Source organism: Colletotrichum aenigma (genome assembly GCF_013390185.1).
Source record: "Colletotrichum aenigma strain Cg56 chromosome Unknown KSG_Cg56_contig10, whole genome shotgun sequence".
NCBI lineage: Eukaryota > Fungi > Ascomycota > Sordariomycetes > Glomerellales > Glomerellaceae > Colletotrichum > Colletotrichum aenigma.
The window spans coordinates 1,977,946-1,992,653 of NW_023500916.1; the positions used below are offsets into that span (position 1 = coordinate 1,977,946).

At 56.1% G+C, this 14,708-nt stretch overlaps 6 protein-coding genes across 6 annotated transcripts; 5 read left to right on the forward strand and 1 right to left on the reverse strand.

Moving 5' to 3' along the window:
- Nucleotides 1-510: 510 nt before the first annotated feature.
- Nucleotides 511-1,278, forward strand: CGCA056_v014416 (uncharacterized protein; the record flags this gene model as incomplete). The annotated part of the gene is made up of 2 exons (XM_037329658.1): nucleotides 511-999; nucleotides 1,051-1,278. The coding sequence occupies 2 exons, from the start codon at nucleotides 511-513 to the stop codon at nucleotides 1,276-1,278; spliced, it is 717 nt and encodes a 238-aa protein (XP_037171851.1).
- A 352-nt stretch (nucleotides 1,279-1,630) lies between these two features.
- Nucleotides 1,631-3,504, forward strand: BFR2 (the record flags this gene model as incomplete). Its single annotated transcript, XM_037329659.1, has 3 exons — nucleotides 1,631-1,679; nucleotides 1,732-1,834; nucleotides 1,893-3,504. 3 exons carry the CDS (start codon nucleotides 1,631-1,633, stop codon nucleotides 3,502-3,504), a joined length of 1,764 nt encoding a protein of 587 aa, XP_037171909.1.
- A 3,507-nt stretch (nucleotides 3,505-7,011) lies between these two features.
- On the forward strand, nucleotides 7,012-8,457 carry THS3 (Stilbene synthase 3; the record flags this gene model as incomplete). The annotated part of the gene is made up of 3 exons (XM_037329660.1): nucleotides 7,012-7,145; nucleotides 7,202-7,836; nucleotides 7,892-8,457. The coding sequence occupies 3 exons, from the start codon at nucleotides 7,012-7,014 to the stop codon at nucleotides 8,455-8,457; spliced, it is 1,335 nt and encodes a 444-aa protein (XP_037171847.1).
- A 2,075-nt stretch (nucleotides 8,458-10,532) lies between these two features.
- On the forward strand, nucleotides 10,533-12,087 carry fba (Fructose-bisphosphate aldolase; the record flags this gene model as incomplete). Its single annotated transcript, XM_037329661.1, has 8 exons — nucleotides 10,533-10,646; nucleotides 10,777-10,847; nucleotides 10,904-11,062; nucleotides 11,124-11,230; nucleotides 11,283-11,369; nucleotides 11,423-11,588; nucleotides 11,650-11,889; nucleotides 11,943-12,087. 8 exons carry the CDS (start codon nucleotides 10,533-10,535, stop codon nucleotides 12,085-12,087), a joined length of 1,089 nt encoding a protein of 362 aa, XP_037171846.1.
- Nucleotides 12,088-12,596: 509 nt separating this feature from the next.
- Nucleotides 12,597-13,875, forward strand: CGCA056_v014420 (D-xylose 1-dehydrogenase (NADP(+)) 2; the record flags this gene model as incomplete). The annotated part of the gene is made up of 2 exons (XM_037329662.1): nucleotides 12,597-12,709; nucleotides 12,759-13,875. The coding sequence occupies 2 exons, from the start codon at nucleotides 12,597-12,599 to the stop codon at nucleotides 13,873-13,875; spliced, it is 1,230 nt and encodes a 409-aa protein (XP_037172407.1).
- Nucleotides 13,876-14,082: 207 nt separating this feature from the next.
- Nucleotides 14,083-14,693, reverse strand: CDC31 (Cell division control protein 31; the record flags this gene model as incomplete). The annotated part of the gene is made up of 2 exons (XM_037329663.1): nucleotides 14,083-14,535; nucleotides 14,604-14,693. 2 exons carry the CDS (start codon nucleotides 14,691-14,693, stop codon nucleotides 14,083-14,085), a joined length of 543 nt encoding a protein of 180 aa, XP_037172362.1.
- Between the last annotated feature and the right edge of the window lie 15 nt (nucleotides 14,694-14,708).

Sequence of the window (14,708 nt, forward strand, 5' to 3'; positions counted from 1 at the left end):
TCAATTCAGCTCGGCAGCCTCAAACATAATGGCCCGCTGTAATTGGGCCGACGGCTTTGCCGCGAAGACACCAGGATTCAATTCGTCAGATCTGCGTGTGGCTGCTGATGTCCGCCTTACGTCGTGAAGGTTTGTCCAGATTAGGACAGCTGTAATATGAAAGAGTCTAGTTCTCATCTCGCGCAAACAAGACATGAGACTATGCGTTCGATCATGAGCTTCAACGGGTTGCGTGGCCTACCTAAGTTACGATTGTGTAGCCTTGAAGCTGTATAAGATCCGGTGGTTTATTCACTAGAATCATGAATAGCTCCTGGCTTCAGCAAGTCAAGATATCAAGCATCGCCTCCTCTTTCTGACCATTATTGTATCATCGCTGTCAGACCTGCGCAATGGCTCCCATTTACGCCGACCATCCATTCCCTTTGGTGTCGACACCAATCCCGCAGCTTCCAAAAGATGAGAAGGCAAGTCATGTCCAGCAGCACATCACACAGAAGCGAAACTAACATGGCGAAACAGCCGACGATGTTCCACAGGATGGCGTCTGAAATGGCCTTGGTTCACAACTGCATTCTCCGAGGTCTCAACGCCATCTACCTGCAAGCTCCCCATATCAAGCCCGAAGACGAGTTCAGCTTCGCGAATTATATGCACCAGTGGTATCGCATGATTCGCGCGCACCATAGCGGAGAAGAGCGCCTCTTTTTTCCGGCAGTAAAGAGACTCACAGGCATCGTTGGGTTTATGGACGTCAACATCGAACAGCACAAAAGCTTCCACAACGGCCTGGAGTCCTTCGCCCAGTACATCAAGGCTCTCATCGCGCGGGAAGTAGCCTACGACGGTAACAAGGTCGTTTCTCTAATCGACCGCTTCGGGAAGGATTTGTGTCTTCATCTCGAGGAGATTCCCACCATCATAAGTTTACAAAATCTCGGTACTGAGAAAATGGCGCCAGTCGAGAAAATCTTCGCACAAGAAGCCCAAGAGGTCATGGTATGCCAACTATTGATTACCGCCTCCTGTGCAACAGCTGACATGGAGTAGCAAGAAATGGGTTTTCTAGATGGCTTGCCTTGGGCTTTGACTACCATGGACAACGCATTTGAGGGAGGTCTGTGTGCAGACGTCCCGCCGGACCCTGTCGGCAGATTGATTCTCAAGATCGTTCGATATATTACCTGGTGGCTCCATCGCGACTGGTGGAAATTTGGCGCGTGCGATGGGAACGGGAACATGCAGCCGTTGTATGCTTGGAGAGACGGTAAGCAGTAAAGTTGGCGTGTCGCAGTGTGCGTCACTTGCGAAATGCGTGAGGAATGGCGTTGTGTTCTGATTTAGATATTTATTCGCAAGTATTATTATGCGGAATAGAATTGGTCCTGGGCTGCAAAGCCTATCTTCCTAGATGAAAGTGCCGTACGGATACCATGAAATGTCGAAGACAATATGTCGGAGCCAATGAGATCTCAGACGATGTCCCGCAGATACCTTATGTAATCGAGCGTGTGGTGGGGTTCCTAATTCTGCCGCGCCTCACCGCCAAAAAGTTTCTTGAAGCCCAGAAATTTCGCCTGTTGAATTCTGCCGTAATCGCCATACAGCTGGACTTGCGACGGACGACAAAATGGCCGCCCGTCGAAGAGCATCTGAATGGGAAGAGCAGCTGCCCAAGGGTATGCAGTCCGGTCGACTTCACATCCATCATTGACTGATTTAAATGCGCAGATCTTGATCCCGAGGCCGAGCCCGTCGACGAGAGTGAGAACGAGAGCGGCAGTGGTGAGAGCGAAGATGAGAACGTCGGCACGGAGCATTATGTTACTGTCGGGTACGCCATCGAGAAATAATGACACGGGCTTGAGAATCAATACTGACGGGTGTTGCAGAAAGAGCAAGCTCCGCGAAAAGGAGGGAGTCTCACTCGGTCCTCAGTACCGCGGCGCGCGCGTCAGCCGAGATGCCTTGAACGACGAAAGCGACGGCAGCGATGTTTTTGAGGATGCACAGGAGCAATTCGACTCTAACAACGAAGAATACGACGATCCCGAGAACGCTGATTTGGCTGCGGACGAGGCGGCCGCCGGCGACGAAGATTTTGAAATCGCGAGCGACAATGCCCTTGGCGAAAGCGACGACGAGAAGCTCGACGAGTTCGTTTTCCGTGGCAGCTCACAGCCGAAAGATAAGAAGAAGGGTGGTCGCAGCAAGAGACCTACTGCCGCTGACTTCATTTCCGACGAGGAAGAGGGGGGGCTGGAGGATAACGAGGACGAGGAGGATGAGGAAGATGACGACGAGGAGGGCGGCATGGATCTCGGCGACGAGGAAGATGATGACGATGACGATGACGAGGATGGGTTTGAAGGCAGCGAAGATGACCTGCTGGCCGACCTCGAAGGCTCCGAAGACGATGAGGGCGATGACGGTGACGATGACGGCGACGAAGATTCGGAGGAAGACTCTGACGACTCCGACGAAGACTCCAAGCCCCGCCGCAAGTCCAACAAGGCCGATGCCAGAGCCGAACAGCGCAAGCTGATGAGCGAAGGCCAAAAGGCCCTCTCGGCAACCCTCTCCGCCGCAGCGCAACAAGACGCGCAGAAGGGTGTCGCCGTCCGAGAGCAGCGTAAGACCTTTGACGGTCTGCTCAACATCCGCATCCGCCTCCAAAAGGCCATCGTCGCCAGCAACTCGTTCTCCGTCGTCGACACCGACGACTTTGAGCAGAACTCGGAACCTTACGAGGCCGCCGAAGAGGCCGCCCTCAAGCTCCTCAACACCCTCGACAGCTTCCGCGCAAGCCTTCTTCCCGCGGGGCTTGCCCAGGCTGGAGAAAAGCGCAAGCGCAGCGAAGTCGACGCGTCAACCTCTAGCGAGGACATCTGGGAAGGCATCCAGGAGACCGAGCAGCGTGCGCTCAAGTACCGCAAGAAGGTTCTCGAGACATGGTCCACCAAGACCCGCAGCACGACCGTCGAGGTCAAGACCCGCAACCTCATCTCCCAGCAATCCATCGTCGCCTCTCTGGAGGAGCAGCTTCTCAACACCGACCGCTTGATCAAGCGCACGCGAACCCCCCGTTCCTGCGCGCCGGCGCAGGTCGCAAAGAAGCTCAACGAGGACCCCGAGATTTACGACGATGCCGACTTTTACCAGCTCATGCTCAAGCAGCTCGTCGAGCAGCGCACCAATGACAATGGCTCGACCGGCGCCGCCGCGCAGCCGACGGTCAGGTGGGCGGCCATGAAGGAGGCCAAGACAAAGAAGCATGTCGACAGGAGAGCGAGCAAGGGCCGCAAGATGCGCTTCAACATCCACGAGAAGCTGCAGAACTTCATGGCGCCTGAAGATCGCAGAATGTGGGAGCAGGATGCTGTCGACAGACTGTTCGGCACCCTGTTTGGACAGAGGATGGGGCTTGGCGAGGAGGCTTCCGATGAGGAGATGGACGATGATGTTAATGCCGAGGAGGAGGGTCTCAGGCTGTTCAGGAATTAGGGAACGGAAAAGTTTTGTCTGTATAAAAGTGAAGATATCCCAATAGAAAGGAGGCGCCTGTAGACTGCGCCACCTGCCTGCAACGAACACCGGTGTTCTTTTGAGGCCATCCCATTGGACGGCGTGAGACTGCAAACCCCGTGACAAACGTTCGTTGGCGAGCTTTCTTGGACATCTGAGGCCGTGGAGCCAGTTTTTCAGGGCGCCAGTGCACCATCAACTTAACTTCGGCCAATGCTGAACTGCGTCGCAAAGGCCTCGCCAATCATCGCGTTGTATTTGGCAAGAGAGGTGTAACTGATGACCTTCGCATCATCGGATTGGAACACTAGTCGAAAACTGCAAACCCTGATAATCACTCTCCCTCACTTATCCTATGATAGCAGCACCGACAAATGCCAGGAACAACACGGCGTGCGCTCCAAGATGCACCGCAGGCCCTCCCAAAGTCTTCACCTGGCCGCTGCCTGTGCCGTCCACCCGGGAATCTGCCAATCGCACATAGGCGCGATAGCACGGCCAAACGTGCCAAAACGACAATGAAGCCGCCACCAGCCTGCTCGTGTCATCGAAGTTTGGTCGCCACAAGAACACTAGGCAAATCAGATTCGTGCTCAAGAGCAGGCCACCAAATGACTGCAGCACGAGTTGCGCGGCGGCGGAGGGCTTGGGCAGCTGGCTTTGCGGCTTCAAGATGAACGACGATGCCCCCGCGGTCTCAACCAGTGCGTGCAGAAGAAAAGGGATCTTGGAGAAGAGCATGGTTGATAGCTGAAGAGCAAATTACAGTAGCTCGCATTCGTTTGGTCGGCCGGAAGGTTAGAGGCTATACGTGACCGAGTCAACGCCGTGAATTGATGACCGGTCGCCGAGGGAAACGTCCGGAGAGTCCGGGTCGGCGCCGGCGAGACACAAAAGTCGGCGTGGAGCAACTCAACTGCCCGAGCGGAGAGATTGCCGGGGATAGCGTCGCCTTCCGAGTCCAAAGCTCCTCGGTGTCAAATGAAGGCGGGCAGATGTCAAAATATTGAGTGTCGGCGGAAGTTAGCCTCGGGAAGTTTAAACTTTGACTGGACACGTTCCAGAAGACGGCTGGGCGGCAAGGGAGCGGCTTTCCTGGGCAAACATCAGCGAATTGACTGTGAAGTGAGCAGATGTCGCTTCGTCGGCTCCCGTGGTTGCTGGTCAGCTCCATTCTAGGGCGTCTGACTGGCTGTTGGGGCGTGGTATTCTGGAGTCATGCGCAAGAGTACCGCAGCAGGGTGTTTGATTACGCCTCCATGACCGCTTTGTGATTTATGCTGACGTTCTCTCGCTATCCATTACGTTTGGGGAAAATAACGACCGATTCGCAATGTCGGCGAATCTCACAGGCCTGGGTACCTGGGTTAAACTCTCTCGTCAGAGCTTCAATGCCATGCAGGGGAGCTCCCGCAGTGGCCCAGCCACCTGCCGCAACGGGCACGCGAGCTAGGAGCTAAACCATGAATCATGACGCGTGCTGCCCACAAGGAGGCGCGCGACCTTTTTTTTTTTTTTTTTTTGGGGGGGAGGGGGGGGGGGGGCATCATCTGAGAGAGACCTGTCGATCACAGCTCGCGGGCCGAGGCCGTGAGTCCTCGTGGGAAACAGAAGGCAATTGCAACGACAGAGGCCAAAACGACTTGTTAAAGTGTTTTGCTCTTTGAGGTTGGTTCAGATGGAGGAATGCATCGGATGAGGCTTGCGGGAGGAGCTGGTTCTGCCGCCTGTCATACGTAATGAGACGAAATGCTCTGTGCAAGAAAAAGCCAGAGCTTCAACGACCTCACACTCCAACCAACCACCTACCCGTCCTCCATCAGGCAAAGTCAATGGCAACTCCCGCTCGCAATCTTGCATTGTCACACGCAAGCAAACACTCACACATTTCAACCTCCTTGATGCTCTTACTGCATGATGAGTTGATCTTGTCGGGGATGATCGATGGGCAGAGGAAGACCCATGTTCTTCCTCCTATATAATCTCTCATACAGTGAGTTATCTGCAGGCTATTGAGGTTATTGATCATATTCTTACGAACCTGGATCGAAGCTTTCCTGGTTATTATAAACAGTACCACGATGCTTAGTAGGTATTTATCATAGCATAAACAGAATTTTCATAGTGTGGCGTAAACCTCCACAAATTGGATGTGGCTGGAACTCAAAGGGTAGAAGATGATGCTCTTACTGCATAATAGTACCATCGCGACTTTTTAGCAACAGCCCCAGACGACACGAGCTTCGCGCTTGCTTGCCAACCAACGTACCTAGCAGGGGTGCAAGCTAAAGGTAAAGCGTGATAAGGGCTTCCAGGTTCCTCTAACAGAGAGGTCCCCACTCGCGTAAACCGGCTCTGAAGACTGGATTCAGACCTGTTTCAGTCAAGGGTCCCTTTTCCGCACCGTCACAGTCTGTTGGAGGCTTGGAGCTCTCTGTTGGAACCACAAGACACGACAATATGAGAGACAGCCCACAGCACGGCACCCGCCAACCGCGGCGCAAGGCAAAAGTTGCAGCTCAATTCCAGGATGAGGCAGAGCCCCGAGGTTCGTGCCCAGGGGTGGCAGGGCGGGCTGGCTGGCCAGGGTTCAGGTCCTGGAGGCTACCTTACTTTGCTCAGAACCACACGGCTGATTGCCTGTGACGAGGACAAGGTAGGCGGCGGGGGAACCTTGCGAAACGAAACGGTGCAACAACATCTCCGTCCCTTATTTTTCCTTTTCGCCACGAGGAAACACGCGTTGCTGCTTGCATGGTTCCAGCCCCCGGCACAAAGGCCTCCCTCCTTCCCTCCCCTCTTCTCTCAGTCAATGACAGTGTCGTTCCCCAAGTGAGGTGGAGGGCAAGCAAGGTACGGATGGCCAGCTACTAGCTGTCCTCTGCCGCGGTTGCTCCCAACCCGCCTCGTCTCGGCTGGGTCGTCCTTTTTTTTGTTGAGGGGAGACGACTGGCTCGACTGGACTGGATGCACTCATGCGCCAGAGGATGGCAACCAAAAAAAGAGACGGCGCGTGTTTCCTTACATATCCTCTACCCACCCCCCATGCCATGCCGCCGTCGCCAACATGTTTCTCCTGTGCATGAGGTCCGTCTTTCCTTGACTTTCAACTCGACTGACCGACTTTTCGCCTCTTGGTCGCTGGAAGCCTGCCGAGTTGTGCCCTTTTGTTTGTCTCTGTTTCCATCTTGCCGCCGTCGACAGCAAGCAGCGCCAACAAAACCATTGGGCCCTATCGTGTTGCCCTGATTCGGGTAAACTGTGTGGCATCGTCGTTGTGATATCACCACTCCAGGCCAAGCGCCCAGCCTTTCTTGCGCCTTGCGACCATCTCCGTCTACCTATCTTCATCTTCATAGGCCATTAAGAAGCTCTCTTTTGGCTTTTCTGAGCGCCAATTCTTCATCGCCTCGCCATTGACCGGTTTATACTTGTGGCAGAGCGGCCGACTAGAAGCTACCCCTCCCCCGCATTACACCATTCACAATGGCCGCCGCCAACGACGGCTTCGGGGACCTGGGTCTCGACATCATCGGAGTCGGCACTCAGTACCCACCTCATTCGCTGGAGGCCAATTCGATAGACTACCTCAGCGAGATGTATTACCCTGAGTCACCTGCGTATGTAACGGCTCCTCCGCGATCATTGCGATCCTGCTAATACCTGGTGATACCAGGATGAAGAAGATCCTCTCCATCAACAGATTCACCGGCATCGAGTACCGTTCGTCCATCGGCACACCAGAGCATCCGATCGTAAACCAGAAGAACCCTCCGTCAATCACCGATCTTCACAATGTGTTCATGAGCGATGGTGTCCCGTTGGCCGTCAGCGCCTCCCGCAAGGCCATCGAAGAAGCGGATATCGATCTCAGCGAGATCACCCATATCGTCGCGACGACCTGCACCGACAGCGCAAACCCAGGGTTCGACCACTACGTTATCAAGGGGCTCGGGATGACACACCAGGTCGAGAAGGTCCTCTTGCACGGGGTGGGCTGCAGCGGAGGTCTCGCCTCGTTGAGAACCGCGGCGAATCTGGCGCTGGGCCACAAGTTTCGAGGGAAGCCTGCTCGGATTCTCTGCGTCGCGCTCGAAGTCAGCACGACACTGGTACGTAGCGAGCTGGACAGTATCAACGAGACGCAGGAGACGAGGATCGGTGTCGCATTGTTCTCGGATTGCGCCAGTGCTGTGGTGCTCAGTAACGGCATCGGGCAGCCTGCGACGCCTGTGTACTCCTTGCTGGGGTGGGAGCATAAGATTATCCCAGATACCGAAGGGGACCTGGGTTTCGATGTTGATCCTGTTGGTAAGTTTGACACTGGCTGGCCATTGTGTTCGACACACGCTGACACGAATAAAAGGGTGGAAGGTGGTTCTCTCGCCACGAGTCCCGAAACTCGCCTCGGCGGCCGTACCCACAACCTTTTCAGAGCTCATGTCTTCGATTCCCCAACTAGGGCCGCGTTACCAGAAGGCGGACGACTTCGACTGGGCCATGCACCCAGGAGGTGCCACGATTCTGACCGAGGCAGAGAAGGCGATGAATATTTCATCATTCCACATGCGGGCGAGCTATGACACATACATGAAGCACGGGAACTCGAGTTCGGCGACGATATTCAGCGTGATGGACCGGCTGCGTTCCAAAGACATGGATGATATCGCTCCGGAGGGCCGGGCACGCGACTACGTAGTGGGGTGCGCGTTCGGGCCCGGGATTGCGGTGGAGATGTGCATGCTCAAGCGGAACCTGGGGGCTCGGGGCATTACGGGACTGGAGACGCCGCCGGAAACAGAAAGCGAGGGCAGCAGCAGAAGCGAAGCTGGGGACGACGGTGGAGCGCAGATGGAGGGGCACACGTCTCCGGGACGGGACGGGGGTCAATCCTTTGTGGCGGAGGCACTAGAGAATCTGGAGTTGGACTGAAGAGGGACATGGCGGGGGAACGGGGCCCGGGAGAGAAGACAGGAAACGGTATATAGTGGGAGGCGGCGAAGGACAGATGCATACCCCTGACACGACGGCGTTGTTATGAGGACACGATGTGCCTTGGTTTGTCAGTCTCGTTCGGCTGAGCCCTGGTATTGATAGTTGGCAGTAATCGAAATAGAAGCATGATCTGCTTGACGAATTGAAGAAGCTCCAGAAGCCGCCGCGATTGCCGAGTGTTTGCAAGGTATTGGAAAGGCATGACATGGCATATGCAAGCTCGCGGTTCAAAGCCGAGATGTAGGTCGGGTTCAAAGCCGTCAGGTGGGAAGGCGAACTCTTGGAAGTGGAGGCCACGGTATCAGAGACACGAGATGAGCCGAGAGGTGTGGAATTTCTCCGGCAATGGAGGAGGGTATCGCGGGATGGTCAACGGTTGGCCGAGGAAGACAAGGCATCGAGGGGCCGATGTGTGGTCGTTGGATGCTCGGTTTTCGGCGGACAAAGGGTCGAAGGCTGTCACGATCCCGCATCTTCCCGGGCTTCGGCAATGGATAAGGCGTCAAGGCTGGGGTGGGACGGCGCAGCTGGTAAGGATGAGTTCATGGCTGGGGATGGCATCGTCATGAATCGGCGCGATTGGTCGTTGGTTTCCGGGACCCGGCTGCATGAGGTAAGGAAATTGGGGGAAGCAGATCCGATGGTGCATCTTTGGGGCCGGGATGGGGGTTGCGATGCGACGGAGATTTGTTGTTGCGGTTGGTGTGTGTATCGGGTCGGGTCCGGAGGTTCACGATGCTTCACAAGGCGGGCATCAGCTTCGGATCCAAGAATATAGATGTTTTATTTTTACACACCTTTCGACACACCGAGATGCTCGGTGAAACCACCACCCTGGCCGTCAGAGCAGCCCCGTTATGGAGAATCGAGTCATTGATATCCACGGGCTGGACAATAAATATCTCAACAAGCAGAAGTAAGGCCGAGAAGTCTGGAGAGGGAAAAGTCAAATGCCATGACAGTCAGCAGGCTCGACAGCGGTCTCGGTGGCCGGAGCAGTAGGTGCACGGGCCAGAGAGGCGCTGACACGGCTGGGCATAGCAGCTGGGCCCTCTACAAGCCCCGCCATTCCAGCGCCATCGCAGTGCCCCTCGTCTCCCAACCGGGAAAAGCACAGGGCAGCGAGTGATTGGATCCCTGCAATAAGTGGTGCGCCAGCAATATTTTGACGTCAATTGGACGGTGGGTGGGGGGAGGGGTTAATCGCGTTTGACGTGGTAAGAGGGGCTCTGTGATTCGACGGTCCGATGCTAAGGTACTGGCGCAGTAGTACTTTTTCCTTCCCCTTCCCTTTCCTTCCTCAACAAGTCTTCCAGGTTGAGACACTGCAACGAGAGGGAGAGAAAGAGAGAGAGACAGTCTCCCACTGTTGGCGGCCCTCTCGGCGAGGAGAGGAGCCCGGTGATGAATGAGATACCTGCCTAGGTAGCGAGAAGTGGCATGGCACAGGGAAATCCGAAGGAAATTGAACCAGCCATCAAGTACCCACGTTGGCTGCTGGAGGTGAATCGCGGTAAGGTAGCAAGCAGCAGCTACGCAGCATGCCCCTCGGTAGGTACTTTGCCTTCCCACATCCAATGTACCACCTGCCGTTGGACTGGCGTAAGAAATAGCAACCTGGACAGGGAAGAGGAGCTCCTCATGTACCTCACCTTTCGCAGGCAGTGTCCCTTCCCAGTCGAGCCCAGGCCCAGCACCGCACCTCACCTCATGCAACCGCGACCCAGCAAAGGGCACCCGTCACTGGAGCGATGGACTGAACGTGGGACATGGACCGGGTTCTGCTGCTCAGCCCGAGTAAAATCCCGCTCGTGGGTGTGAGCAACCAAACATAGTTAACCCGTCCACTTCCACCTATTCCAAACTTTCTTTCTGAATCTTTTCCTCCTCCAATTCCTACATCGCAAATCAGCCTTTTGGTCCGTTCGTCTCTGGCCCGTCGCAACAGACACACCTCTTACTACACAACCCCGAATACCACACAGACAGATACAGATACCCCGCCATCCATCATGGGTCTGCTGGAAGAGCTCAACATCAAGCCCGGTGTCATCTACGGCGATGACGTCCTGAAGCTGTTCACCTACGCCAAGGAGAAGGGCTTTGCCATTCCCGCTTGCAACGTCGTATGTTGTTGTTCCCTTCCGCCCTGCTCGTCGTGTTCCGCCGCCGCCGCCGTCGTCGGTTGCCGGAGATCAGACCGAACGACACGGAAAAGGGGGGTGTTGACAATCGGCTAACAACCCCGCCTCCCAGACCTCTTCTTCCACCGCCGTTGCTGCCCTCGAGGCTGCCCGCGAGGCCAAGTCCCCCATCGTCCTCCAGACGTACGTCGTCTCGACCTACCAACGACTTGATTGTTCTCGGTTCTGACGAGTCCCAGTTCCCAGGGCGGTGCCGCCTACTTCGCCGGCAAGGCCATCCCCAACTCTGCCGACAAGCAGGAGGCTTCCGTCGCCGGTGCCATTGCTGCCGCCCACTACATCCGCTCCATTGCCCCCGTCTACGGCGTTCCCGTCGTCCTCCACTCCGACCACTGCGCGTGAGTTTGCCCCCGATGCCAACATCTGCGTTGTCCGCACAGGAATTGACAGTCTTTGCAGCAAGAAGCTCCTGCCTTGGCTTGATGGCATGATCTCCGCCGATGAGGAGGAGTTCAAGCGCTCCGGCCACCCCCTCTTCTCCTCCCACATGATTGACCTTTCCGAGGGTTCGTGCCGGCCCCGATATCTTCTGCACAGCACGAGACTGACATGCAACAGAGGAGGTCGCCTACAACATCGAGACCACCGCCAAGTACCTCAAGCGCTCTGCTCCCATGAAGCTGTGGCTCGAGATGGAGATCGGAAGTAAGAGGCACGACTCAATCATGCCCTGAACGCCGTAACTAACAATCACACAGTCACTGGTGGTGAGGAGGATGGTGTCAACAACGAGGATGTCGACAACAACTCTCTGTACACCCAGCCCGAGGACATCTACGCCATCTACCAGGCTCTGTCCCCCATCTCTCCCTACTTCTCCATCGCTGCCGGTTTCGGTAACGTCCACGGTGTCTACAAGCCCGGGTAAGCAATCAGCAATCAACCAGCAACCTTGACAATGAGCTCCGGTCTGACCTCTTCGCAGCAACGTCAAGCTCCACCCCGAGTTGCTCGGAAAGCACCAGGAGTTCGTCGCTGCCAAGCTTGGCAACGGCGACAAGAAGCCCGTCTTCTTCGTCTTCCACGGTGGCTCCGGCTCTGCTGTCGAGGAGTTCCAGAAGGCCATCTCCTTCGGTGTCGTCAAGGTTAACATTGACACCGACCTCCAGTGGGCTTACCTGTCCGGTATCCGTGACTACGTTACCAAGAACATTGACTACCTGAAGTAAGTGCCCTTGTCTATCAGCTGTCAGACGACGGCCTCTAACGCCCGAATAGGACCCAGGTCGGCAACCCCGAGGGTGATGACAAGCCCAACAAGAAGAAGTACGACCCCAGAGTCTGGGTCCGTGAGGGTGAGAAGGTCATGAAGGACCGTGTCAAGCAGGCCCTGTTTGACTTCAAGGCCGACAACGTTTTGTAAAGGATGGATAATGGGTGATACCTCTGCAGAGACTGGACCGAGATGTGGGGTCGCAGGCTCTGTTCCGTAGGATGAAGCTGTCAAAAGACGCCTACCTACATAACATTCAAATTGAAGTAAAAGATCAAAAAAGTGCCCTCCTGTGCCACAAGATGCTCCATTGAGAAACATTGCAGCTTGGCGATATGACTCCCTAATCACAGGCAAGCACTCGAAGCCAGCTCGGCCACACCTACAGTCGCTGTGCGTGGTCTATTGTTGTGCAAGCCGCGCTCTATTACGTCTCTTACCATTTGCACAGTACCCCTGACGGCTGCCTGCACCCTGGTTGTCTGTGCCATGTCTCGACGTCACCTCGGTCCTGCATCATCCCATGTTCAGCCATCACCCCACCTCATTCCTCGTGTCTCTCATTTGTAAGCTCATTATCCCACTCTAACCCAACGTGATTCACAGCGGCGCTGTCTGACTTGGCTCGAACTCCACCTACGTTCTGATATCAATTCAAAATGGCTTCAATCTGGGGTCTTCTCCGGCGCAACTATTATATCTTCAATCCGCCAGTCGCGCCACGGCAAGATGGCGCTCTCCGCTTCGGTATTCTTGGTGCGGCCAATATTGCGTGAGCCAATACGATGATCTCAGAACCCACAATACTAACACCAGTCCAGGCCCATGGCCTTAGTCAACCCGGCCAGATCCCATCCAGAGGTTGTCATCCAAGCAGTCGCTGCCCGCGACCCTGAGAAGGCCGCCGCGTTTGCCGCGAAGCACGGCATCCCAGACGTAAAGCCAGACTATCAGTCCATCATCGACGACCCCTCAATTGACTGCATCTACATCCCACTCCCTAATGGCTTGCACTATGAATGGACCGTCAAGGCACTTGAGGCGGGCAAGCACGTCCTCCTCGAGAAGCCGTCCGTCGCCAATGCCCGAGAGGCAGAGGCGCTTTTCCGACTGCCACTACTCAAGGAGTCGAAGGCCCCCGTCCTACTCGAGGCATTCCATTACCGGTTCCAGCCCAGCTGGCAGTACTATCTGACCCTGGTCGACGCACCGAACGTCGAGCATGTGAAGGCTAGCGCACACATTCCGTGGTTCATTATTGGGAACGACGATATTCGGTGGGAATACGATCTTGCCGGCGGTGCTCTGATGGACCTTGGGACGTACACCATCAGTGCGATTCGCCAGACTTACGGCATCGAGCCTGACGAATGTCTGGAGGCCAAGTTCGACACCATGCCTCCCCCCAAGGACACGGCTGACCACTCGTGGAACGTCACTTGGCGGATGAAGAACGGCGGGACCGCAGAGGCAGAGGGAACGCTGCGGGCCGGGCTCGCTGCCATCGGAGTGCCGAAGCTGATTGTCACGCACAAGGAGACCGTCGTCGAGGACGCCAAGCTGCCGGTCGGGCAGGAGAAGACGCGCAAGCGCAAGATTGACTTCGCCAACTTCATGTTTGGCGGCATATGGCATCGGATCGACGTCAGTGACGAGTTCGTCATCAAGAACAAGGGCAACGGGGCGGTGGTGAAGAGGTGGACGGAGAAGCAGTCGAAGAAGGCGTACACCTTCCAGGAGGCGGGCATCCAGGCCGCCAGCGAGGAGCACTGGATCACGTACCGACACCAGCTGGAGCAGTTTGTCAACCGCGTCAAGGGGCGCGAGACGCCGTTTTGGGTGGATGGGGAGGACAGCATCAACCAGATGAGGATGATTGATATGGCGTACGAGAAGGCGGGCTTGCCGCTGCGCCACTCGCCTGGCGTCACGATTTGATGATATCACGCACGGCCCAGAATGCTTTTTCTTTTCATCGTGGCTTGCTTGGAAACCGCTCCCGGTTGCTTATTTCTAATGTAGTTGTAAAATCCAACTTGCGAATGCCATGATGCTCCCAATAAGATGCATCTCGTTGATCACTCTCCCGATGACGTATAAAAACAATAACAGCCGCCCGCTCCTCCATCGAAATGTGCTGCTGTGCTAGCCCCTACTGAACCCACCCTTTGCGACTTCGATGAACTCGTCCTTGCTCACCCACCCCTTGCCCGAGATGTCTGCCATCTCAATCATCCTCCGCATGTCCGACTCGCTCAGCGTGCTGTTCACCTCGGAACACACCGCGCGCAGGCTCTCCAACGTGATGCGCCCCGTGCCGCGCGGGTCGAACATCTTCCACGCATCCTCGGCCTCCTCCTGCGGGTCGCGGCGCATCAGCATCCACGCGGCGATGGCGGAGAAGTGCTCCTGCGGCATGCGCAGACGCGACGGGCTGCAGGGACCCCGCGCCGGGTCGTGGTCGTGGGGCGGCACGCCGTGAGCGAGCAGCAGGGCGTACGTTTCTGTGCGGGCGAGATCGAAGCCGATGGCGCGCAGTGCAAACGGCCATTCGCGCGCGTTGAGGGAGCCCAGGCCTTGTTGGTCTACCACCTCCCACTGTGTTTTCCCGGCTGGTGTGAGCGGGCGATGAATTGGTGCTTGGAGGTCGGGTGGGTGAGACTTACAGCTTCTCTGATGTTGTTTTGCCAGTCCGTCGGCAGCGCGGCTAGGTCGCGACGGCCTTGGTTCATGTCGAAGAGTGACGCGGTCGTCATCTTGGCGGTGTTTGT